Consider the following 27,493-nt stretch of genomic DNA (forward strand, 5'->3'; position numbering starts at 1 on the left):
CAGGATAAACCAGTAGTCGCAGGTTGTCCACCTGAAAGAGCGAAAACTGAAATCTCTCAAACCCTGGCGCAGTATGCTTTTCACTGCATTACCTGGCCTCCAAAACAAATGACAGCTACGTACTGCCCTCCCCAGGTTAGGAGAACAAATGAAGCAGATCCTTGGCTCTAGAAAAGATTGAGAGGCTCCGCATTCCTACATTGAGTCCATTGGCGACACTGTCAAGCACTCCCTCAGCCCAGGCACCAGGCAAGGCCCTGGGAATTCAGTGCTATGTCATGGCAATGGTGTCTGTCAACTCGTGAAAAGGCACAGTGGCTGGAGACAGGACAGTGGATTTTGGATCCTCGGGTACCCTCCCATTGGACAATAGGCTAAGAAAGGACCACATAGGAGTTCCCGTGGTGGTGCAGTGGTTAACGAATCCGACTAGGAACCATGAGGTTTCGGGTTCAGTCCCTGGCCTTGCTCAGTGGGTTAAGGATCTGGCGTTGCTGTGAGCTGTGGTGTAGGTCGAAGACACGGCTCAGATCCCACGTTGCTGTGTCTCTGGTGTAGACCGGTGGGTACAGCTCTGATTCGACCCCTAGCCTGGGAACTCCATATGCTGCAGGAGCGGCCCTAGAAAAGGCAAAAAGACAAAAAAAAAAAAAAAAAGAAAGGACCACATAGGTGGAGATACATTTGGATCAGTACTCAGGGACTAGATTTGAATTTTATGCTGAGGCCCATGGGAAGTCATTGGAGGATTTTATACAGATGAGAGAAATCATCAAATTAATGCAATGAAATCATTTGCAGGAATATTCCAGAATGGAACCCTGTGTATTATTAAAAAGAGAAAGTTGTCAAATATTTGTGACACAAATTACATTGCCCTTGAGAAGTTACAGTTTCATGGGGTGGGGGGGTTAGTTCCTCTCTTTGTAATTCTTCCACTGGAATGGACTCTTGCTACTATAACTTTATATTTAATAGTATTGTAAGCAGATAACCAATAAATACATTGAATTAATTTTTTTTGGTCTTTTGTCTTTTCAGGGCCGCACCCATGGCATATGGAGGTTCCCAGGCTAGGGATCTAATCAGGGCTGTAGCTGCCGGCCTACGCCACAGACACAGCAATGCCAGATCCGAGCCGCTTCTGCGACCCACATCACAGCTCACGGCAACGCCGGATCCTTAATCCATTGAGCGAGGCCAGGGATCTAACCCTCAACCTCATGGTTCCTGGTTGGATTCATTTCCGCTGCGCCACGATGGGAACTCCACATGGAATTAAATTTAATTGGAGTTTTCTTATCCAAATATTAATTGCTCTAGGAACATACAAGAGAAGTTTTCATTTTAAAAAATTCCACTGAACTATTTTTGAAGTTGAAAAATCAATTTGTAATGCAGACAAGCTATTTTTTCCCTATTTTTAAAGTATGGATTTTCAGATGATAGGCCTTCTTAAATGTTTAGGAATGCTAGCAAGCAAAGAAAGGAAGGAAGGAAGGGGGGAGAGAGAAAAAAGAGAAAGAGGGAAGGAAGGAAAGAGAGAGGAAGGAAGTAAGGAAGGAAGGAAGGAAGGAAGGAAGGAAGGAAGAAAGAAAGAAAGAAAAGAAAAGAAAGTACATAGAAAAAAGAGAAAGAAAGAAGGAAAGAAAGAAAGAAAGAAGGTAGAGAAAAAAAGAGAGAAGGAAGGGAAGAAGGAAGTAAGAAGGAAAGAAAAGAAGAAGAAAAGAAGAAAGAAAGAAGAAAGAAAGAAAGAAAGAAAGAAAGAAAGAAAGAAAGGAAAGAAAGAAAGAAAAGAAAAGAAAGAGGAGTTCCCGTCTTGGCGCAGTGGTTAACAAATCCGACTAGGAACCATGAGGTTGCGGGTTCGGTCCCTGGCCTCGTTCAGTGGGTTAAGGATCCTAAGGATCTGGCATTGCCGTGAGCTGTGGTGGAGGTTGCAGACACGGCTCGGATCCCACGTTGCTGCGGCTCTGGCGTAGGCCAGTGGCTACAGCTCCGATTGGACCCCTAGCCTGGGAACCTCCATATGCCGCGGGAGCGGCCCGAGAAATAGCAACAACAACAACAACAACAAAAGAAAGAAAGAAAGAGGAAGGAAGGAAGGAAAGAAGGAAGGAAAGAAAGAAGGAAGGAAGGAAAGAAAGAGAGAAAGAAAGAAGGAAAGAAGGAAAGAAGGAAAGAAAAAGAACGAAAGAGAACGAAAGAAGGTAGAGAGAAAAAAGAGAGAAAGAAGGAAGGAAAGAAAGAAAAGGCAGAGAGAAAAAAGAAGGAAGGAAGGAAGGAAAGAAAGAAAGAAGGCAAGAAAGAAAGGAAGGGAGGAAGGAAAGGGAGAGAAAGAGAGAAAGTTATTCTTGTCCTCTGTGTGAAATAAAGAACCAGAACTTCTATTCTTTAAAAAAAAAAAAAAATCTATCAAGTGATGCTGATTAGCACTGATAGATCTTATCACCATCTGGAGAGTTTAAACTCAAGCCTGTGGGATGAGGCGGCTGATTAACTCGGGACATTTCTTCCTCTCTTTGTATTTTCTCCATCTAACTCCTTCGACCACATTCTTTAGTTCACATCCACTCCTGCAGCCCTTGTATCCCATCTAAGTATCTGATCAGGCTTGTCTGCCATCACTCATTTTTTCCTGATTGTTTTCTGAGTGCTACCCCATACTGCTCTACCATTCTCCCTTGGTTCAGAAGCATGCCTCTTTCCCATGTTAACATTCCTGAAATCAGAAGGACTCCTACTGTGGATATATCCCTTTACTCTAGTATATATTATTTTCCCAAAGAGCTGTTCCTAAATGAAGAGCACCTGTTGAAATTAAGGATGACTTGAAATAGAACAGGATACACACAGATGTGGCTGCTATGGCAACCACAGAGTGAAAGCAGCTGTGTTGAGATGATGGTCGAGGGTATGGGAGCAGTGGCTCCCCTAGAATATGAGCCCATCCTCGTGCCCTGCTGCCACCTTTACCCATCTCTGTCACATCTCAGTCTGCTTCAGTAGCTGAGTAAGTTGGAAACAAGAGATGGGGTTGAAGGAAGAGGTTTTGCTCTTTGCAGGAGGAAATCGTGGATGCACCAACGACCCTGTTAGCATTTAAATATCCGTTCTGACAATACCAAGTGGTCAAGAGAGGCTCTTCCCTGCTTCCCCTTCCTTTGCCAACTTATTGGGACAATTTAAAGACCAATACAGGAGTTCCCGTCGTGGCGCAGTGGTTAACAAATCCGACTAGGAACCAGGAGGTTGCGGGTTCGGTCCCTGCCCTTGCTCAGTGGGTTAAGGATCCAGTGTTGCCGTGAGCTGTGGTGTAGGTTGCAGACGCGGCTCTGATCCTGCATTGCTGTGGCTCTGGCATAGGCCAGTGGCTACAGCTCCGATTCAACCCCTAGCCTGGGAACCTCCATATGCCACGGGAGTGGTCCAAAGAAATAGCAAAAAGACAAAAAAAATAAAAATAAAAAATAAAGACCAATACAGGAGTTCTTGTTGTGGCTAATATCCATGAGGATGCAGGTTCAATCCCTGGCCTCGCTTGATGGGTTAAGGATCCAGCACTGCCGCCAGCTGCAGCGTAGGTCGCAGATGTGGCTCTGATCTGATGTTGCTGTGGCTGTGGCATTTGACCCCTAGCCTGGGAACTTCCATATAACGCAGGTGTGGCTCTAAAAAGTAAATAAGTAAATACCAATGCAATAAGATCTTTGAGAATAGGTTGTAAACTCGAAAGCAGTTCTCAAACATTAATGTGCAGGCAGAAATCTGGAGGATCTTGTGAAAAATGCAGATTCTGATTCAGTAAGTCTGGGATGGGACTGGGAGTCTGCATGTCTAACAAGCATCCAGGAGCTGCAGATGTTGCCAGTCCAGGGACCATGCTTTGAGCAGCAAGGCTCTAAGGCAGAGCTGCCGGATTTTAACACATAAAAACAGCAGACACCAAGAGGAATGCACTTACACTTTAAAAAAAAAAGAAAAGATTTATTGTTTATCTGAAATTCAAATTTCACTGACAGTCCTGTATTTTATCTGGCAGCCCTACTTTAAGTTCCTATAAATATGTAAGATATTCCCTTTTTCAGTTCGAACACACGCCTCAGGGAGGATGTTACAATTTGCTGTTTTCTTTCTGTTTTCAAAGATGCCCTTGATGTTTCCTTTAATGGGGTATTTCTTTCTTTTTTTTTTTTTTTGTCTTTTTGCCATTTCTTGGGCCGCTTTCGCGGCATATGGAGGTTCCCAGACTAGGGGTCGAATCAGAGCCGTAGCCACCGGCCTACACCAGAGCCACAGCAACGCCGGATCCTTAACCCACTCAGCAAGGGCAGGGACCGAACCCGCAACCTCATGGTTCCTGGTCAGATTCGTTAACCACTGTGCCATGACGGGAACTCCAGGTATTTCTTATATTAGAAACAACAACAGCAACAGGGTTGTGGAGGTCACGTGGTTCATTGTACCATCATCCATTGGAGACAGCCAGAGCCCAGGCCAGGTTGAAGTCATCTCAGCAACAAATTGCCTAAGCTTCAGAAGCGCATCAAGGAATTTCCATTGTGGCTCAGTGGAAATGAACCCGACTACTATCCATGAGGATACAGGTTCAACCCCTGGCCCCACTCGGTGGATTAAGGATCCCGCTTTGTTGTGAGCTGTCGTGTAGCCCGCAGACGTGGCTTGGATCCTGGATTGCTGTGGCAGTGGTGTAGGCCGGCAGCTGCAGCTCCCATTTGACCCCTAGCCTGGGAACGTCCATATGCCATACATGGGGCCCTGAAAAAAAAAAAAAAAGTGCATTAAGAGGGAATTTTAGGAGTTCTTGTTGTGGCTTAATAGGTTAAAGACCTAGCATAGTCTCCATGAGGATGCCTATGGAGGCTTAAGGATCCAGTGCTGCTGTGGCTGTGGTATAGTCCAGCAGCTGCAGCTCCAGTTTGACCCCTAGCCCTTGAACCTCTATATGCTGCAGGCGGGACTGTAAAAAGAGGGAGGGAATTTTAAGTCAGAAATGCAGCAGCAGCCTTCAGGATACAGTATACTATCAGCACAAACTTGGTTCTCAACTGAGATGCCCTTGAGGACCAAGGATGGATACTTTGAATCCCTAGTCAGTACTGGATTCAGTTATTATATTAGCTCAGGTTGCTATAACCAAATGCTTAAGACTGGGACACTAAAACAGAAATTTATTTCTCTTTCTTTCATTTTTCTTTAATTGCTCAAATGAATTTATCACATCGGTAGTTGTATAATGATCATAACAATCTGATTTCACAGGATTTCCATCCCACAGCCCAAGCACACCCCCCCACCCCCAAACTGTCTCCTCCGGAGACCATAAGTTTTTCAATGTCTGTGAGTCAGCATCTGTTCTGCAGAGAAGTTCCGTCTGCCCTTTTTCCAGATTCCACATATCAGTGAAAGCATTGGATGTTGGTGTCTCATTGTATGGCTGACTTCACTTAGCAGGATAGTTTCTAGGTCCATCCATGTTGCAAAAAATGCTGGTATTTCATTCTTTTTCATGGCGGAGTAATATTCCATTGTGTATATGTACCACATCTTCTGGATCCACTCCTCTGTCAATGGACATTTAGGTTGTTTCCATGTTTTGGCTATTGTAAATAGTGCTGCAGTGAACATCGGAGTACATGTGTCTTTGCGAGTCGTGGTTTTCTCTGGATAGATGCCCAGGAGTGGGATTGCTGGATCAAATGGGAGTTCTATGTTTAGTTTTCTCAGAAATCTCCATACTGCTTTCCACAGTGGTTGCACCAATTTACAATCCCACCAACAGTGTGCGAGGGTTCCTTTTTCTCCACACCCTCTGCAGCACTTATTGTTTGTAGACTTTTGGATGATGGCCATTCTGGCTGGTGTAAGGTGGTACCTCAGAGTGGTTTTGATTTGCATCTCTCTAAGAATGAGTGACGCTGAACATCTTTTCATGTGTTTCTTGGCCAAAGGAAATTTATTTCTCGTAGCCCAGGGGCTTGACGTTCAAAGTCAGGGTGCCAGGGGCTTGGGTTCTAATGAGAACCCTCTTCTTAGCATGCCCTCACATGGCAGAGAGATGGGGGCTCTGGTCTCTTCTTAGAAGAATCCCATTACAGAGGCTTCACCTTTACCACCTCTTCTATACCTAGTTACCTCCCCAAGACCCCACCTCCCAAACCTATCACATGGAGGGTCAGGGCTTCCATGCATGGGTCTTGGTGGAATGTAGACATTCTGTCGAGAGCAGGTAGACCCAGAGGCACAGTCTACTTTATCAGAACAGCTAATAAAGAATTCAGACCAGCGTCTGCCACTCAAGAAAAGTAGCCCAGCGTGCATCTTCAGTGACCAGTGGGAAAGTAAATTGGCAAGCGGAACTTCCGCCTATTTCTCACTTACCCAAGCAACTTCTTAGAGAGAAATGAAAGAGGACACAGCAATACCCTGACTTAACTCGGGCGAACAGAAAGTGAAAGGGAGCTAGGAAGTAAGGGAGGAAAATCAATAATCATCTAGAAAGTCAAAGGGGAAAAAAACCAGAGTCACAGTGCAGGTTACAGCTATAAGCCTCCTAAAGCTTCCAGGATGAACCCAGAGCCACGAGGAGGACAGGAGAGTCATCTGTCACCCCTGACAAGGGCGTTCTGGGCAGCTGGTGGCCAGAATGAGCAGACCACACCGGAGCTAGAAAAGGATTGGAGGGCAGACAGGAAAGCAAGGAAATAAAACTTTCTATGGCTGGCACACAGAGGTTCGAGTGCCGTCAGGCAGCAGCAGAGGAAAAAAATAAAGCCCTCAGGATGTTTGCATAGGCTCTTCCATTTCTGCTCTGGTTGAGGCAGAGTCTCACTTTTGAGAATGTGGCCACGGTGAGTGATCTGTGTCTTCCTTGAGGATTGTGTTCTCTTCATGGGGATCCTTTTTCTAAGCTCCCAGGCATTCAGTAGGTGAGGGGAATGTGGGAGACGGTGCAATGGGGCAGAAGGAACACAGGGAGAGCTGGCCTGAGGCAAGTCCCAGGAGCACGTGGCTCTCAGGATGCAGGGCACGCGATGGCAGGGTCTTCAGGGTTCCTGAGTCCCTTACAACCAGATTCCTCCTTCTCTCTCATAACACGGATAAAACAGCTTTCTGCCTCCGCTCCTTGGAAGCTAGTGTTTTGCCACCACTGTGTCCTGTCTTTAAGATGCTTTCCAGAAGGAGGCAATCAAGATGCCAGCTGAGGGGCAGGGATTAATTGGATCTATTGGAAACATAGCTTTGGCTGGGAGCCCCTGCTGTCTTTGAAGGCGCTGATCCTCGCAGAAATAACTGTGGTCCCCCAAGGAAATCCTTCCTGAGGCCAGGAGGTAAATACAGTAAATTGTAAGAAATAGGAAACATGGAAAAATCTAGAAAATTGGTCAGTCATACTCAGCAGCCGCTGAGTGGCTTGCCTAAGCCAAGAAACTGGAGTGGGTAGATTAGCGCAGCCAGAAGAGGAACGAAACGGCGCGTGGTGATGAGAAATCAATCAGAGACAGTGACTTGGCAGGTCTGGCCGGACAATATTGTCTCAGTCTGATTGCAGGGTATGTCCCAAAGCCCTCCAGCTGTGTTTGAAACAACTTGGAAATGTCTGATGCACGCCCAGCCTGGCAAACACCTGGGCAAAGGGGGACGTCTGTCTAGGAAGAGAACTGGCAACTATCCCAGCTGGCATTGCTGAAAGGCCACATCCCTTCTCTGGGATCCTGAGGACAGAGGACCCCACGGAGGCTCACTGTCCCAGGAGAAAGGGACCCCACCTGCAAGTGATGAAAAATGTGGCCACTCATAAGAGGAACAATGCATGTTGCTGTCGACAGCTCAGCAGCCCTGAGAACGGGCTCGTGGCTCTCCTTTCCCAGGCACCCTGGAGTTTGCTGACTCCAGTTCTACCAAGAAAGGATGGCATTGGCAGCTCCTGCCAACGAGTTAAGAGGCCAAGTCCGAGAATTTAGCTTCTGATCATTGGCGCCACCAATGAGCTGCATGTCCTCTAAGAGTTCCAAACCATTTCATGCCACACATTCTCCAGCTGGAGGAAAGCCACGGCAAATCATTCTCCTGTCCATGAATTCAGGCTTTAAAACTGGGAAGGCTGCTGCCACCAGCCCCTGCTAAGAAACAGGTTTGGCGTTCGAGGGAGCCATGTGAGCAACCCAATTTTCATAGGAATGCATCACAGTCACATAGCATATTATATTCATCAAGCATTTTCATAGAGCGTCACTTAATATGGTAGCTTATGAAGCAAATAAGGTAAGTATTATCCTATAAATATAAAAATAATTATATAGGAGTTCCCACTGTGGCACAGCGGGTTAAGAACCTGACTGCAGTGGCTCAGGTGGCTGCGGAGGCATGGGTTCAATTCCTGGCCCAGCCCAGTAACTTCCATATGCCATAGGTATGGCTATAAAATTGTTTAAAAAAATAATTGCATAAGGGAGTATATGTAATTATATGAGATATATTATGTATAATTATATTATTACATATAATTATATAAGGGATGATATATAATTATATAAGGGATTATATATAAGATTATATATAATTATATAGGAATTATATATAATTATATAAGGGATATGTATATAGTCATTTATGTATATGTATAGAGTAGTTAAGTGACTTGCCCACGATGACACTTGCTGGGTCCCAGAGAGATCTCAGGTGCCCCGGATCAGTCTCTGTGCCTTTGACCATGTCACCTTGTCACATCTCATTGAAGTATCTAATGCCACAGGCAACTGCAGCTCAACAATCTTTAAGGATTTATAAATCCACTTAAAACCTAAAGTCACAGTATGTTTTGAGTAATTCCCCTTGTCAGTCAGGAAAAATGGAGAGGGAAAAAAGTCATCTATATCAAGAACTTCAGGAAAAAATCATACGGAAATCTTCGATTTTTTTTAAACTGTGGTAAATCGTACATAACATAAAATTTACCATTTTAACTATTTTTAAGTGTCCGATTCAGTGCCATTAAGTCCAGTCACATGATTGTGCAACCATCACCACCATCCATCCGCAGACATTTTCATCTCCTTAAACTAAAACCCTGCACCCATTACACACTGACTCCGCACGCCTCCATCCCCCCAGCCCCGGGCAACCACCTTTCTGCTTCCTGTCTCTATGAATCTGACCATGTCAGGTGCTTTATGCAAGTGAAATGATACATTTGTCCCTCTGTGATTGGCTTATTTCACTGAGCACAATGTCTTTAAGGTTCATCTAGGTTGGCATGCTTGCGAATTTCCTTCCTTTGGAAGGCTGAATTATTATACGTATAGACCACATCTTATTTATTCATGTATCTGTCAGTGGACACGTGGGTTGCTTCCGGCCATTGTAAATAAGCTGCTGTCAACGCAGGAGGATCTGTTCAAGTCCTTTCTTTCAATTCTTTTGGCTGCGCACCCAGAAGTGGAATTGCTGGATCATCTGGTAATTCCGTTTTTACTTTTTTTTCCTCTTCTTTTTATGGCTACACCTGCAGCATATGCAGTTTCCCAGGCTAGGGGTTGAAGTGAAGCGGCAGCTGCTGGCCGACACCACAACCACAGCAATACCAGATCCAAGCCACATCTGCAACCTATGCCACGGTTTGTGGCAAAGCCAGATCCTTAACCCACTGGGGGAGGCCAGGGAACCTGCATCCTCATGGATATTGTCAGAGTGGACAATAGAAACCCTATTTTTATTTTTTTGAAGAACTGCCATACCGTTTTCCATCCCGATACACCATTTTACTTTCCCTCTAGCCGTGCACAAGAGTTCCAGTTTCTCCATGCTTCAGCAGGCCCCAGCCTAGGAACGGTAGGGCCCTGAGTCAGCAGTGTCTCAGGGCATTGTCATGTATAGCAAGCGCCAAAGGAACTTCCTCCACCAGGACCCCTTCTGGGGTGAAGGCTTCTCTTGTATCCTCACATGACAGAAGGGGCTAGGACGCCCTGTGTGGCCTCTAACGAGAGCTCTGACCCCCCACTAATGAGCACAGAGCCCTCACGATCTAATCACCTGCCAGAGGCCTCACCTTCTCATACCATCACCTTGGGTATCAGATTTTTCAGCATGTCGCTTTGGGGAGAATACAAACACACAGACCATAGCAGATGTGCAAAAAAAAAAAAAAAAAATCTGCAAGGTGTTCCTTCAGTGGTGCAATGGGATCGGCAACATCTTGGGAGCCCTGGGATGCAGGTTCAATCCCCAGCCCGGCACAGTGGGTTAAGGATCTGGCATTGCTGCAGCTGCAGTTTAGGTTGAGATTTTCGCTTGGATCTGATCCTGGCCCAAGCAGCTAGAGAGAGAGAGAGAGAGGAAGAAAATAATTCTGCAAAACTGCTATAGATTTAGTCCCTACAGCTGCTTTTATAAAACAGAAGGTGACCAACATGGGTCAGGGAAGCCGTTCACGTTCCATGCCACAGATGAGGTATTGGTGAACGGAGACACCCCTCTAACTTATCCTCATTTCTGGGTTCTCCCTGCTCCCAGCAAATGGGCATCCAGCTTTGGAACCTGGACTGTCTGCAGCAAGACTCTTGCTGTGCCTCCCGGAGCTGTGACATGCAAAAAGAGAATGCTGTCATGCCAGACAGCTGGTGCAAAATCTAATAAGGGGAAGCATATGATGGGCTCAAAGATGCGTCCAGTCTTGCAGAAGATGAGCAGCATGGAAAGAGATCAAACAGGAGAGGCAACAAATAAATGGCCTGGTGCCCAACTGGGCCTCCACTGCTCCCTCAGGCTGCACTCTGGGCATCCGCACCCTCTGGATGTACCCCTGGAGTGACAAAACAGCCCTTTTCCTGTTCAACTGTGTTTTCCGATGTAAGTTTCCCCATTGTCTCTCAAGTTACCCTTTGAATACACTGAAAGGAGTGAAGGTTCTTGAGGACGGGGGTGTATTGTTACTTGCTTTTGCTGTAAGGAGCTGAGCATGGGCAGGCTCGGTTAGAGCTGGTTTCTTTGGCAGTCTGTATAGTTCCTGCGAGCTCAGACTCCCAAGGGCTGCAACCCCACATAAGCTGTCACAGCTTCTGATAAACGAGTCTTGGCGAGTGCAGTGCGCACAGCAGCTGAGAGAAACAAAGCCTTCCTCTGACTCAGCATAGGTACAGCTGCAGGGATAACTGTCCAGAAGGTCGAGGGGCTATGCCAGAGCCGATGGGCACCTTTCAGCCCCTCTTGCCTCCTGTGCCAGCCGAGGCTGCCCTCGCTGTTGTTAATTCCATGCAAGACCTAATATAATTGAATGTCAGTAACAGTTAATCCAATATCATATTTTAGCACTTTATATCAGGAAGACAATCTCAGAACCTAACAAAATATTATTGGTACACCAGATACATTAAAAGGCAACACAAACCTTACGGTTCCTGCAAAAATTAAGAAATACAGTTCCATGACTTTTTAAATTTCAATTAGGGCATTTTTTAAGGTAATGAATTCTGTGAAGTTTTAGGGGAAAGAATTTGCAGTGCACGCTGTGTGTTTTATTATTCATTATGTGGTGAACATCATAAAGTCGATTTTGTTCAAGATACAGATGAAAGCATGGAGCCTATTCGGGGACCTCTGATTTAAAATGGGTAAACCCGTTCGTACACAAATACATCATGCATGAGATTTCAATACCTGAAAAATGGCCTAAATATAAACGTTTCTCTGTGCTTTTCTATTTCTTCTTTCGGAGGCTGATGGATAGAGGCTTTGGTTTCGGAAATTTGGAAAATAACCTGCAGGAAGGGGGAGAATTGTAAGCAGCAGTATATTGTTGGAGAATATGTAAATAAAGGACCAACTAGAGGAAGGGAAGGGTTTCAGCTTTCAAGCAACACTAGGAGAGGCTTCTGACTCCCCTGGAGATCCACTGCACCCCTCCGCCCTGGTCTGTGCCCTGAAGGGGACCTCTACAGCAGGCTTCCCTGGGTATCCTTTCCCGCAGGCATCCAGTTGGGTTCAGCCAATGGGAAGCAACAGCTGGAGGTCAGCAGGCAGGACTGGAGAGGTCAGGGGGTCATTCCCTGGGCTCCCTCCCCAAAGCGCCTTGGTTTGGCAGTTGCAGTGTCATCTGGCCCCGTCCTGGGGTTTTGGTTCTTGTGCTTTCTGGTAGCAGCTTCAGTTCCTCTGGCCCCTCCTGCTGTCCGGCCCCAGGGTTCTTCGCCATCCTGGCTGGTTTCCTTTAACCCTCTTCACACTTTTGTAAATAGTCTCGTCTTTATTGCTCCTTTGAGTGTGCCATCCGTTTCTTACCGGGATGCAGAGAAATAGAGTGCCTTTGTAGGAATGAGAAAAAGGCACCCAGATGGGTATGGAAGGGTTCCCTATACTATTATCTCTACTTGGTTGTGTACCGAAATTTTCTAAAATGAAAACATTCCCACAAAAAGAAAGAAAGTGGCACCCCTTTTGGTGAAGGGTCCCCTGCAGCTGCACTCAGGCTGGATTTCAGTCCCAACTCCCTCCCTCGGAAGATGACTTTTGTGCGGTGCACGAAGTGCCCTGCAAACTTGAGAGGGTGAGCTGATCCCTAGAAGCTGGAAAACATCTTAAAAGAGGAAGTGAGGCTTGAGCTGATCTTGAAAGATATTTGGGACTTAAGTGGCAAAAGATAAGATGGATGCAGGGAGAAGATTCCATAAAGCCAGGAGGGTATCTTGAAGGAAGTGTTGCAGGCTAAGAAAGCAAAGGCGAGATGGATGAGCTCTGATTACTGAGCCGTAACGTGTGACTTGTGGTTTAGGATCGACCAGGCAGCATGGTGCAGTGTTTGAGCCCATGGGTTCTGAAGTTAGATCCATTAGCTCTGTGGCTGTGCACAGTTCCTTATGCTCACTCAGCCTCAGTTTTCTATTATACAAAACAGGGGTGAAATATTACCCACCTCCTAGACTTGCTGGGAGACGGAACTTTGAATGCTTAGCCCGGTGCCTGGCATTTAGTCAGCACCCCATAGACATCAGATACCATCGTCAAGTTTTTAAAAAGAAGAATGACGTGATGGAGGCAAAATTTCATGAAAGTTGGCCAGACAGCTCATGCAGGATGCATTAGAATAGAAAGACAGGGACAAGGGAATCAGGGAGTCCCTCTGAGGCTGCGGTAGCCTTCTGCGCTCCAGGGAGGGCAGAGGAAATGGCAGAAGCTGCAAGTGGGAGAGCCTGGCGCGAAGAGTAGGGGCCCTGAAAACCCACAGGTCATGAGAGGAAGGAGTCAGAGCCGCTCCAAGTACTTGGCTAAGATCTCTAGTCTCCACTGGTATGGATACACGTGGGCAGCTCAGGCAGTTGACGTTGGAAAGACTAAATATTTGACACTATAGCACAAGTGAGAGAAATAGTTCCATACATTTGACATTTCAGTGCAAGCAGAGAATTAAAGAACCTTTCGATCTGGCTCTTCTCTTTTACTCAATAATGAGTTAGACCCCAAGATTCTATTACTAAATAAAAACCCTTAATGAACGTTTAAATATTCCAATGATCACTGATTGCTCCTCCAACTTTCCAAAGATGGGTTTTTTGGTACCCAGAAGTTTAATTAAAACCTGAGGTAGGACCTCCTCAGTTGAGAAAGGGCATCCTCATACGAGAGAACGCTCTAAGAGGATATGCAATTTACAAGCTCCCTGTCTCACAAGCAAAATTTGCAGAATCACTGAGGAAGCTGTCGTGTCCCTGATATAAGTATCTAATGCTTGGGCAGGAGGGAAAAAGTGTAGTTAATTCTAAGTAATCATTTCTGTAAGTCCTCCAGCCGAGCAGTCATTGGTAGGCAAGGCCACCTAAGAATTCGGTGCCATTTAGAAACTACTCAGATGCCATTTTAGCCACATCTTTCTCTGGGAAAGTATATGCCTTGTTTTCACTGTTTGGCCTTTTTTCCAGGAACCGAGCCCAGTTTTTGCCAATGTTTCGGCTCACTGTTCAGAACAGAATCTGGTTTCGAGGTCCCTCCCGTCTCACCCTCATCCGTCTTCTCCCTCCCCCGCCCTGCAGATACTTGCCTGAGATCATGAATGACGGGCTGACCAACCAGATCAACAACCCCGAGGTGGACGTGGACATCACGCGGCCCGACACGTTCATCAGGCAGCAGATCATGGCTCTCCGCGTGATGACCAACAAGCTGAAGAATGCCTACAACGGCAATGACGTCAACTTCCAGGACACAAGTAAGAAAGCCCTCAGCAGCACCCGTAACCTCCAGAAGCAAAACAGTTATGGAAGATGATGCCATCATCCTTCTTCCAGAGCAATGCGTACTTTGTCATTCTCACCCCATCTGCAAAGCTTTTGCAGCCACTGGTGCAGAGAGCTCTGATCCATAAAACGTAGGATACTGCTAAAATCATAATTGCTCTTTTTTTTTTTTTTTTAATGGCTACACCCACAGCATATGGAAGTTCCCAGGCCAAAGACTGAAGCCAAGCCCCCAGCTGCAACCTATGGTGCAGCTTCAGCTGTATGGTTCCTTTAACCCACTGTGCTGGGCCAGGGATCGAACCCACGCCTCTGCAGCGACCCAAGCTGCCGCAGTCAGATTCTTAACACACTGCGCCACAGCAGGAACTCCATAATTGCTCTTAAGGAATAGTTTCTTTGTTCTTTTTCTTTTTTCTTTTTTGGCTGTACCTACGGCATATGGAAGTTCCCAGGCCAGGGATCAAATCTGAGCTGCAGCTGCAACATACACCACTCAACCCACAGTGGGGACTCCTTAAGGAATAGTTTCAGTGGCGGACATTCAGCTATACGAAAGCTAAACCTGAGTTTCATCTGCTGGTTGATCTATTAATGATGAGGCAGCAAAGGAATGCTTTTCCTTTCTCCTTTCCCCATCGGCATTATGTCTCTGCCCCCAGTCTCCTCCTAACCATCAAAAGAAGAATTTTCTCTTGCTCACTCAGACCAGGCTGGCCGGAATTCCAGTTTTATCACTTATGAACAAATTCTTTCTGGAGTCTCAAGTTCCTCTTCTATAGCATAGGAGGCATTCCTGAGTAAGGATTGTTGAGAGGTTCATTTGATCCCGTGTGTAAAGGAGCTAAGATAATATAGTGTGCCATCAAATCAATTGTGTTCATTCTCTCCCGTCACGCACATACATGACCCATCATTTGTATCTGAAATACCAAAAGAAATAGCAAAACGCTGATGCAGTATTACACATGACTCTTTTATTAAAGATCCCAAAGTTATAGAACAGATGTGAATGACTGTTAAATGCACACTGAATGAAACTGAGTTTATTTGGCATTTGGCTAAGTGGTTTTCTAGATGTGTAACTATAAAGGCCATGTTTTTTTTTGTTTGTTTGTTTGTTTGGGGTTTTTTTTCCCAATGTATATCCTTATAGAGAAAGTTCTTAGGAAAAGAATTCTTGAACATAAGATGCGGAATTGCCAGTGATTCTGTAATTTGGTCACTGAAGCAAAAGATGATGCTTGCGTGCTTGGATTAATGAGACAGAAAAAAACAAGTTACAGACGGAAGATATGGAGTCATCTGAGTCTCAACCATCATCCTACCAAGCTGGCCCCTGCAGAAAATTTTTAGTGCTTAATTCCATTTTAAATAACCCCAACTTATCCTTCTAAGTGCAGGATAAGTGCCAACCTGATGGGCTTGCTGTGAAATTCCTCAGTCCTCCCATTATTTCTCTTCCTCTTTACTAAACCTCCCCTTCCCTCTTCAGAAGAGAAAACTACACAAGGTTTTAGCCTTTGCTGCTTCTCCTCCATTCATGCCTTCGCATCCCTCCGCTTAATGTACCTGTTCTGTCTTCTCCATCTAATAAAATGCTTTATTATCTAGAGAATGACCATAGGAATAAATAATTCAAAGTACATGGGAATGAGTTGATGTTGGCCTTGGTCCGCTCTCCTCTCTGGCCTAAAGAGGTTGCACACCTGTTGGTCTGCAAAGCTCATGGCATGTCCTCGAGGAGAGATCTTGCTGGATTTTCCCTGAAAAGAAAATGAAAATCAGCCACACTCAAGAGCATCACTTTGCTCTAACCCCAGCACTGGACTTGGCCTTCTCCTGGAAGAGAGTGTCTGTCATATCAACTACTATCACATCTTATAGCCATCATCGCCCTTATTGCTTTTGACATTTTGTAAAAATTGCCCCTTAGATACCTGCATTTGTGATTCCTCTTCCGAAAGCAGCAGGGTCCTTCTTTTCCTCAGCTAGAATCTCCTGCCATTATTTGCTTACCACATGTTTAATATTCTAAATCCTCATCATAATATCTTTGTAAAGGTTATATCACTTCTTGTTCATAATACCCGTGTTTAGAATAATTCCCTTAGCCATTGTGATATCTCTGAATTTAATTAATGGGCATTTTCCCCCTTGTAAAGACCACTAAAGATAAATTAGAGAAAATGTTAAGAACCTGGTACAGTGTATTCAAGTGATCTCCTGTGGTGTTTAGATGTCCCATTTGAAACAAGAAAGAGCTGAGGTGAGTTGAGCCTTGCTTCTCCAAGGGCCATTGGAAAAGTCCCTACATTACCTTGGCTCAGCTTAAGTGGCCTCAAGCAGCCAAGACGGCCCCAGTCTTAACGGCGCTCAGCACTATTTCAGGCCAGTAGGGAAGTGTTTAGGGCCACTGAATGGACTCACTGAGCACGTGAAGGAAATAGCAAATGCCATTACCAGGTTTACCGTTTCCTGAGCCCTCCCAGCAACATCGTCTGATAACCCATAACAATTCTGCCAAGAGATAACGATTATTCTCATTTTCACAGGTGAGGACACAGATCCTAGTGAAACTAACTGGCTTCTCCTCATTTACTTAAATAAAAGACAGCAGGTTAATATCTGGATCATTTTTGCCGTAGGAACCATATGTTTTCCATTAGACATCATTGCACACACTGGGTTTGGCGCCATCACACATTGTGTCAGGAATTCTTCATGTATCCACAACAAGGTAAATGTTGTTGTCAGTATCTATTGAGTTGGAGAAACTGAAGGAAGTTGAAGAAACTGCCTAGAGGCACATGCAATTATTCAATAAGTATTTATTGTTCACCTGCTGTATGCTAGGGACCATTTGAGTCAATAAGGATAGAGAAATGAGCAGTATACACAAAGTTTCTGCCCTCAACAAGTATACATTCTCATGAGGGAACAAGCAAGCAAGCAATCAAATAATAGAGCTGTAAATGGGGATAAGTCTTTGCACGTATATGGAGACTGAACTGGGACCCGGGTCTGAGACACAGAGTTTGAGAAACATGATGTAACCAAGCAGTCGGACGTGGGAAAAGAGGAGGCCCAGAAAGCATAGTGGGCAAGCAGGGAAGATGCCAGGCTAAGACAGTATACCAGGTGGACCCCTGGGCATTGGTTTCAAGCAGGGAATGGCAAACGCTCTCCATAAAGAGCCAGATCTTAAACATGTTCTGCTTGGAGAGCCATATGTGAATGCAGAAATAAACAATCCGTAAGTGATTGGGTGTGTCTGTGTTCCAGTATAACTTTATGTATGGTCACTGAGGTCTAGATTTCAGATATACACTCTTTACATGTCACTAAATGTTATTCCTCATTTGTTTTTGTTTCTGTTTACCAAACACTTGAAAATATAAAAAAAAAATTCTTGGAATTATGGGCCATATAAAAACAAGCAGCAGATCACATTGGCCTTCAGCTCTGGTTTGTCAACCAGTGATTGAGTTAGAATCCATCCTTGCACTTGGGAGGAGAACAATTGGTAGAAAAAAGTAGCCAAAAATGGGAATAACATGTGCCTTCCACAACTGCTTTCCTCTGTGCTGCTTTCCTCTGATTTCCTCCTTGCATTGTTGGTCTTCCTCGTCAATGGTTTCCTTTCAAATATCCCTCCAAAGGCCTGTCTAAAAGCATATCTGCTGAGAACAATGGCACTGAGGTTCAAAAAGTGTGAAGAATGAAACTTCTTACCGTCATTTAAATCTTGGCCAGAGTGAGAAATCCATTTTGCATTCCAACATGGCAGCTGTGGCCTCCCATTGGGTCTGAGATTCACATTTGTTTGGGTTTTTTTAATTGGGTAACTCTGGATATCAACTGACACTGTTTCAAATGTCTATTTAGATACTTGGATACAGTCCCCCCCATCACACACCTACCCGTTAAACACAATCCCCTTGTAGGGAGGTGGGGCACCCTGGGCTGGGGAGATGTCCCCTTCCATGACTATGGCCAAACCTCCATGTGCCCCACTCTTTGCTGGCTTGGGTCTAACCTTCTTTTTCAATGTATCCACACCAGGCGATGAATCCAGTGGCTCGGGGAGTGGCAGTGGCTGCATGGATGACGTGTGTCCTACAGAGTTTGAGTTTGTCACTACAGAGGCCCCTGCAGTAGATCCCGACAGGAGAGAAGTAGACTCTTCTGCAGCGCAGCCGGGGCCCTCCCTGCTCTCAGGATGTCTCGTCTGCATTGCCCTGGTGTCGCAGAGACTGTGCAGATAATCCGGGGCGTTTGGTCAGATGAAACTGCATTTTAGCTATTTGAACAGCCAACAACTCACTTCTTTTCTTACCCTCTTGGACGATGGACCATGCCACAAAACTTTACCGTTTTCTATGAGAAGCGGGCAGCACTGCACGCTGCCCCCCTTTTTGTTTTCCCAAAGAGTACCGGGTGCCAGACTGACTGCTTCCTCTTTCCTTCAGCTATCTGTGGGGACCTTGTTTAATTCTAGTGAATTCTTACTCAAATCTTTCGTACCAGGAGATTTTTCTTACCTTCATTTGCTTTTATGCTGCAGAAGTAAAGGAATCTCACGTTGTGAGTTTTTTTTCCCCCCATTAAGAAAAATAGGAAGAAAATAATTTTCCTTGCAAAATCAGACCAAACCCCGAGACAACTGCCTTTTCAACAAAGAAGCAGAAAAGAAAGAAAAATAAAAGAGCTTTAACACTATATGTTGGGCATTGCCAGCCAACGCCCAGTGTAAGCTTTTCTGTGACAAATCAGGTTTACAGAATGCTTATGGGAGAGCGTTTGAAATTGTTTTCATGCAGTGAAAATACACGGTTGTCTTAGAGGTCTTGCACTGCAACCACACATGGCCAAACTGGTTTGGAGGTACTGACAATAAATGTAGCATTCCATCTTTACGGCCAGAGCAAAATCTGCTACAACTCAGCACCTCCCTCTCGCCCTCCCCCAACGTCAGTATCAGTAATGGCACCATTTTCCTTAATTCTTTTCCTGTCTGTCCACTGTATCCAATTGGCACAGATTTTCCCCTTCATCTTGGGTTACTAGTGGACATCCGCATGAATTCCTCCTCCTCAAGAGTCTGACATGAAAACAATCTTCACCAATGCAATCACTTTGCTTTAGCCACGGGCTTGACGTGAATTAGATGTTTCTGCCCTCTGCTCATTCCCCTCCCCCCAAGGAAGAGTTCTTTTAATGGACCAGTAAGCAATTAGACCCATCAGTGAGTTTTCATTTTTAACCGTTTGCTTTGTGTCAGTTGGTTTCTGCATCACAAGGGCATTCTCTTACAAAATAACTCACAACAAAAAAAAAGTCAAGACAAAAATATATATATATATATATAGTATTGACATGGAGATTTCTTTCACTTTTTTAGTCTTAGTATGATCATCTATTTTTATATCTATATATATATAAATCACAGATTTTAACTTCTTAATTCCAAGCTCAGGGTTGACACACCTTTGTAACGAAAATGTTTTGTCAACCAGCTCTTCTTGTTTAGTGCTGCTCAGAGAAGGGACTCCCCGATGATCTGTGAGCACCAAGAACCAAGAAAGAGAAATTTTTACGTATCTAACTGTCCATTTATTAAAAGTTTGCCAGGGCACACCCTTCTCGCATGAGCGTGCTTGGTCCTGGGTACTCCGGTCTGTACCGAACTCAAGGACAGAGCGGTGGGTGTGTGGAAATTTCCCGGTGATGGAAACTGTATGCATAAGAATGTGTTATTCATGCAAAAGCATTGCTTTTATGTACGACGTCTTCAGCCTAGGATTCCTGCTTGGCACTTGGAGAAATGTCCTAATTCAAGAGGCCAATTCAGAGCCGCAGCCTAACTGATCTGCCAGGTATGCCAACGCCAGGCATTTTGCTCCCCCTGACAGAGAGAAGCAAAACTGGGGCTCTATGAATACAGTTGGCTATCCATGTGTTTTTGGTTTTCATGATGCATCTCGGGTTAGGAAAAGTCATGTTTCAAGACACCATCGTATGCCAGTCACATGGTAATTAACCCACTGGCACCTAGATGATATTTTTTTCGATCTCTGTACTCATCCAAATTGCAATGAGTTATTGATTTAGTCGTCACATTTCAGTAGAACACATGCAGCACAGTAGTATTAAGTATACTCGAGCACTTTTGCAAAACTGAAAGTATTTAGAATCATCTGTTACTCGTATGCCTAATGGAATATGGAACATAGGATTCTGAGAGATTTTGTGGCATCTTTTCATTTCAATCTTTATGAAATTAACCCTTAACCTAATTCAGCACTGCATACATCCAGAAAACCATCCATTTCACTGCCAAACTTCAGCTTCCTAACACCAATTACACGTACAACATCTTTATGAAGGACCAACCATTTATGTTGTTCATTGCGTTGTATGTTCAGAAATCAGTATTGTCTTTCTCCAATAATTAAGGTGCAATACAAATTAAATCCATGTTGATTTTCCAGAGTATTTGAGTCATAACTCGTTTTTATGGCTTTAAGCTCCAAGTCTTTCCTTTAAAAAAAATCTCTGCATTGTTTTCCGTGAAATAGATCCGAATGCCTTGTTTGCCATGTGTTTTCACCCGCAAAAATTTCTGTGCATGTGTATGAATACCTATTACAGTAATGAATGTGAACCCATGTTCTGTACACACTAAACACACAGATAATATATAAACGCCTGCTTCATTCGACATCTTCATCATCATTATTATTCATATTGGTGAGCTATCGTGACCCACCCGAGCCAGGAAGACAGCTGAAATCGCTATCGGTTAGTGATGCCACAAGACTCGTCCCCTGCGTGGATGTGGTCAAAATACCATTCAGATTGTTCTTCCTGGTTCCTGTCATCGTCCTAGTGCGTCATATGATTTTTCACACCAATTTAACCTGAGACTTTCTTTTGCGTCCTAAGGCAATTAGTTTAATCCAGTGAACCCATTTCAGGAAGGATTTGGGGATCTCCTCCTCCCCCCGCCAAATTAATTTCTCTCGTTTGAGCACAGGGATAGGGGATGCCATGATGCCCATTGTTTTTCCTGACCTGCTCTCCCTTGCTCCGATGTCCCCTAAATTCTCTAATCGCATCATAACCTCTGTTACGAGTAGAGAGGAATGGGCTCCCTGAAATCGGACGCTGGAAATTGTTGGGGTGATGCTCCTCACTGCGAACACTTAGCTTATTGAAGTGCCTCTATTTACATGTTCTTTAGTTATAATATGTATTTTTCTAACAAATACACGTCTGTAATGGGTGTATATTATACTTTGTATATGTTATAACAAAAGCTAAACAGAGGCTAAAGTCTTTAGCAGAGAAGAACGGATTGCAAATTCACGAGTTGGAGCTTCGCTTGTGGTTCTGTACTGGAGGACAGTGGCGACAACTTTCTCTCGCTTGCATGAAGATTGAGTCGGGACTCTGATTAGAGCCATCATAGACACTAGCAATCTGACTCCCTTACCGTGACTTACCCCAATACGGACCTGGTATTACCTGCTTTAAGGGTAAGGGATAGAAAATACTACTTTGTCTACACTGAAAAACACGATTCTTCATTGACAAGAAATAGTTGTTATACAAGTAACATTCTGCAAATCAAACACAGTAAAAATATTACTGGAACGCAGAACCCTGATATTTAATTTATGTTCCCTGCTGCAGACATTAGCCTATTTTAATTCCTTAGCCATCACATACGTGTTTTGGCTACACACTGAACACCAACTAAAGTCCCCAAGGAGGAATAAAACCTTAGCAAATTCCTGAGTTGTGATTCTTTTAGCACTTCTCTTTGCAAGGCTAATTGTCAGGTGCTTTGATTAAGGGTGGAAGGGTTAGCAAAGGCAAGTTTCGACCTTATCAAGACTTGCGGAAATTCAAACTCATTTTCATTCACTTACAGTCACTAACAAATCTGACTTTGGACTTTAAAAAGGGGTGGGGGAGGGGAGGGACAGTTGCGCTTTGCCAGAAGAAGCGTAAGGAGACCACAACTTAGAAATTTGCAACGTGTTCCTCCTCGGTGTAGACATTAGCCAATGTTTAGTTTTAGGCCAAGTTCTACAAATACAGTATTGATTTGTATGCATTCTGGAGCCTTGCTATATCATGGTTTGCGACAGCACGGGACTCAGCCTAGCATGGGGCCATTTGAACCTCAGTGAAAGTGGAAGCGTTACCGGAATCTTTGACATTGCCTTGTAATGAGGTGCTTCCGTGAAAAGCCACCTCGGGATGGCATCGTAGTGAGGTCTCTGTGCATAAACATATATGCAGGACAAACGTGTGCACCAATCAAACCTAAAATTTTCTGTGACTGTCAAATGAGTATTATTTGGGTTAAGATTTTTTTCATTTCTGATTTGGATAGAAAATTGCTATTAATCTTGTATTAAAATAGTTTTTAAAAATCTACCAGTGCCCTTTCTGCCTTTTCTTAATTATTGTCATAGTCTACATTTCAGAGCTCTTGAATTTTTTTGGAGAGATTTTTAGAAGGTGCAATATTTTTTAAAGCAAAGGAAAAGAACCATAGGAAAAAACACCACTTACCCATACATTTGGCATTTGAAATCAAGAACTTTTAAAACCATAGAACATGTATTTCTCACGGTGGATCAGCCGGTTAAGGACCTGACCTTGTCTCTATGAGGGTGAGGATTTGATCCCTGGCCTTGCTTAGTGCGTTAAGGATCTGGCATTGCCACAAGCTGCCGAGTAGGTCACAGACATGGCTGGGACCCAGCGTTGCTCTGACTGTGGCATAGGCCGGCAGCTGCGGGTCCATTTGACCCCTAGCCCAGGAACTTCCATAAAAAATTTAGAACACATAGCGTTTTCCAAACTTGTATGAAAGATACTGCACCTCTCTTATTTTGTATTGGTTTTCTTTGTTCTTTTTTTTTTTTTCGTTTTTTTGTCTTTTCAGTCTTTTCAGGGATGAACCCTCATCATATGGAGGTTCCCAGGCTAGGGGTCTAATCGGACCTGTAGCCGCTAGCCTACACCACGGCCACAGCACCTCGGGATCCGAGCCGCGTCTGCGACCCACACCACAGCTCACAGCAACACCAGATCCTTAACCCACTGAGCGAGGCCTGGGATCGAACCCACAACCTCATGGTTCCTAGTCAGATTCATTTCCATTGCGCCACGATGGGAACTCCAGTATTGGTTTCTTAAAACTAAAATGTAGTCGCTTGATAACTGATGCCAATGCTTTGTCAGTGAGGTCAGAAAAATAATGTAATATGTAAAAGGACTAACACTTTGCAAACTCAGCAAGTTGCATTGCTTTTTATATTTCTGAAAGTTCCCCCACTCTCAGGAATGCTAAATATTACACAGCATGTTAAAGATTCATTTAGCAAATATTTATTAAACTTCTGCTCATTGCTAAACCTGGTCTAGGTGCCAATCAGTGGTTGTCAAAACCACCAGCTGGGAAGTATGTATTCTTTACTGTAGTTAACCATGATTGCCACAAATACATCACATTTCCAGAACGCCCTTTTAAGGTGCTCCCCTAGTGGCTCAGCGGTAATGAAACTGACCTGTATACATGAGGATGCAGGTTCAATCCCTGACCTCGTTCAGTGGGTTGAGGATCCGGTATTGCCATGAGCTGTGGTATAGGTCACAGACGAGGCTCAGATCCTGCATTGCTATGGCTGTGGTGTAGGCTGGCAGCTGTAACTCCATTTCAACCCCTAGCCTGGGAACTTCCATATGACGCACCTGTAGCCCTAAAAAGCTAAATAAATAAATAAAGGAATCCATATAAATAAAGTTATTACAAATATAACATTTAACAGTAAGCAACATTATAATTTAGCTCATATTTTTACTATGCTCATTCCTACTAAGAAAAGTGATTTCTACAAAACCGCTAAAGAACCTTAAGATAATTCCATCTAAAAACTAGATTATAACAAATACTATTTGGAAATAAACCGAAACCAATTTCACGGCAAGGAAAAACTTCCAAATGGTTTTGGGAAAAAAATAATAAAACAGTCACTTTTGTCAACGGTGTTTAATTTTCTCTCTGGATAAATGGACTGATGGTCCAAATATACACACAAATATGAAAGATGACATTGCTTTTTAAAATACTAACTTGCGAAATAGCTAGAAAGATGTAGCCACAATTCTGTCTGTTCAAACAGACATTCCCAATGCATTTAGTGCAAATACCTCTCCATTCCACGGACACATTAATTTGCTCATAGAAACTTGAGGCCAAACATATTTTGTCGGCTCGTAAATGGAGCGCACAGCAAAGCCAGGAGGAATTAGGTGTCTCTGCCTTTGCAGCCTGCTTTAGAAGCTCGTGCTCTTGCACACCTTGAAATGGAATTTTACATGGTAAGTGTCCAGGTTTGGAGAGAAGCAGAAAGAAGAGGAACAAACTGGATGCAAGGCACGCAGAAGAGTATTTGCCTTAAATATAGGTGCCTGCTCTTCTTTAGAAACAAATGTCAGCAGAGTTTTAAAATAAAATAAAAAATTGACTTAGGCAATAATAGTCATCTTTCTTTTCTTTCTTTTTCTTTATTTATATTTTAAGGACCGCACCCACGGCATACAGAAGTTCCCAGGCTAGAGGTCAAATCAGAGCTGCAGCTGCTGGCCTACACCACAGCTCAAGGCAACGTGAGATCCTTAACCCACTGAGCGAGACCAGGGATTGAACCCTCATCCTCATGAATACTAGTCAGGTTCACTACCAGTGAGCCACAGTGAAACTCCAACAGTCTTCTTTCAAAAGGTGACAGACACAGCTTGGGTACCAGAGCATGACGCCATGAGGGAGTGGAAATAGAAAGGGGGTAGTGACCAAGGAGCCGGGGAGGTGGGCGGCGGGGGTGGAAGGTGGGGGGGACCAGAAGAGCCTCCCCAGGTGACACTCTGGCTGAGATCTCATAATGGAAAGGAGATGCCATGCACAGGTCTAGGGGCAGAGATTTCCCAGGCAGAGCAAAAGGAGATGCAAGGATCTCAGCCCAGGAGTGATCTGTGTAGCCCCATGTGTCTGGGGACAGTAAGTGAGATGTTGGATGGTGGGAGGTGGCTGAGGGGTTCAACAGGGGAGCCACACTAGGCTTAATAGTCAAAGAGAAGGTCTTTTATCACCTGGGGAAGCCAGAACCCTAAAAGGATCCCATTCCACACGGAGGCTGTGTTGGGGGCACTTATTTGTATTTTAAAGTTCATTTTAGCAAAGCCCTCTGCTCAGATCTTTATATCATCGCTATGGCATAGGAATAATAATGCTTGTTTGATACTGAATAAAATGAAACACAGTGAGATTAATTACCTTGCCCAGTCACTCAGGCAAGGCCGTGATCGGAACTAAGATCTGTGACAGAAAAGTGGCAGATCATAAGGACAATTTCATTTTTTTTTTTTATGACACAGGCAATTGAATTATCCAAAGATGTTCTGAGAATTGGCAACAAGTGTGTGAACAGGCACTCATAGATGTTTACTTGCTCAGAGTACAGACATTAAAAACTTTATTCGGAGATGTAGTGCCATTTAGTTGCTTTCTGTTTTCAATTGTTTTCAAAATGAAAACCCTGAGGGGCTCGGGGGGTTTTGTTTTGTTTTGCTGCACCTGTGGCCTGTGGAAGTTCCCAGACTAGGGGTTGAACCGGCACTGCAGCTGCTGGCTCGCACCACAGCCATGGCAGCACTGGATCAGAGCAGCATCTTCAACCCACGCTGTAGCTTACAGGAACGCCAGATCCTTACCCCACTGAGGCGGCCAGGGATCGAACCCACATCCTCACGGAGACAATGTCAGGTCCTTAACCCGCTGAGCCACAATGGGAACTCCAAAATTAAAATCCCTAAGGAAATAAATGACTAATTCTGGGCTTCTTGCATAGCACTGAACTGAAAACTGCTGGGATGCTACAACAGCAACAGCGTGCCAAATCTGCTTTCTTGCTGTTTGTCAATGTGGGTTAGGCACTGGATGCACAGAGAGCAAGGCGTCCACAGAGCTTCGCCTGACTTGCAGGGATTCCTCCTACACATTAGTCTGGTCTGTAATTTATTGCCTGCTCAGGTGGTCCAGTAGATGCAATATATAAATCCAAACCAACAATTAGTCAATTCAAACAGCCAACTAGTCTGGCTGCTTTGTTGACTAAATTGACTGCATCTTGAAACTATGACACCGAGACCCAGCTGAATGGAAATCCAGGTGATGGCTTTCTCAGTTAAAACAAAGACCTGGGTGTGGTGAACCACGAGCCTGCCTTCTTCCTGGAGTTAGAGCTCCTTTTATGGGTGTTTTTCACCTCACATCATTGCCCTCCTTAGGTGACAGAATTTAAGAGTTACTGATGACAGGGGATTTTTTGTTGTTTTTTGTTTTTTGTCTTTTTAGGGCAGCACCCGTGGCATATGGAGGTTCCCAGGCTAGGGGTCCAATCGGAGCTGTAGCTGCCGGCCTACACCACAGCCACAGCGACACGGGATCCAAGCCACATCTGCAACCTACACAGCAGCCTTCGGCAACAGCAGATCCTTAACCCACTAAGCAAGGCCAGGGATTGAACGCACATCCTCACGGAGACTATGTCGGGTCCCTAACCTGCTGAACCACAAAGGGAACTCAGAGACTAGATCTTAGATATTCTCCCCATGTAAAAAAAAAAAAATGGTCATGATGTGACATAATAGGGATATTAGCTAAGGCTACAGTGGTCATCACTTTGCAACATATAAGTGTATCCTATCAGCACAGGGTACGCCTTAAACTTGCACAATGTTATCTGCCAATTGTATCTCAATAAAAGCTGGAAGAAAAGACAAATGTGGAGATCACCAGAGCTGGAAACACAGTGTGGGTCCTCGAAGAGGTCCACAGCCCCGATTGAGTGGAGGCCAAGTTCCGCCCACTCTGCAGTCGCATAAAAGAAGGAAGGAGCCTACTTTTGGAAATAATGATCTCGTGTGGGCTTCTCTGCAGGCAAAGTGCATGAAAAATAGTCAAGGATCATCTCCTTTCCATATATGCTTTTCCTCTGCCAGGATTTTAAAATTGTATTTCCTGTACCAACCCTGGGGTAAGGGAGCATGCATGGCTCTGGAAGGATATACATTAAGCCCTATGTATATGTACATAAATATACACGGGCTAGAAAAATTGATCAAATGGAGACCTGGGGGGGAGGGTTGTTGTTTTTTTCCCAAATTTC

The 27,493-nt window shown here is 44.4% G+C and overlaps 1 protein-coding gene across 1 annotated transcript in view; it reads left to right on the forward strand.

Moving 5' to 3' along the window:
• The window catches only part of GPC6 (glypican 6), a 1,121,514-nt gene extending 1,098,822 nt beyond the window's left edge, over positions 1–22,692 (forward strand). Inside the window, exons 8-9 of the mRNA XM_047755763.1 lie at positions 14,040–14,215; positions 18,309–22,692. Of these exons, the coding sequence (XP_047611719.1) occupies positions 14,040–14,215; positions 18,309–18,511 (379 nt within the window). The 3' untranslated portion in view covers positions 18,512–22,692. The remainder of the gene's footprint in view (positions 1–14,039; positions 14,216–18,308) is intronic.
• The last annotated feature ends 4,801 nt before the right edge of the window (positions 22,693–27,493 follow it).

This window comes from Phacochoerus africanus, chromosome 13 (assembly GCF_016906955.1).
Source record: "Phacochoerus africanus isolate WHEZ1 chromosome 13, ROS_Pafr_v1, whole genome shotgun sequence".
Taxonomy (NCBI): domain Eukaryota; kingdom Metazoa; phylum Chordata; class Mammalia; order Artiodactyla; family Suidae; genus Phacochoerus; species Phacochoerus africanus.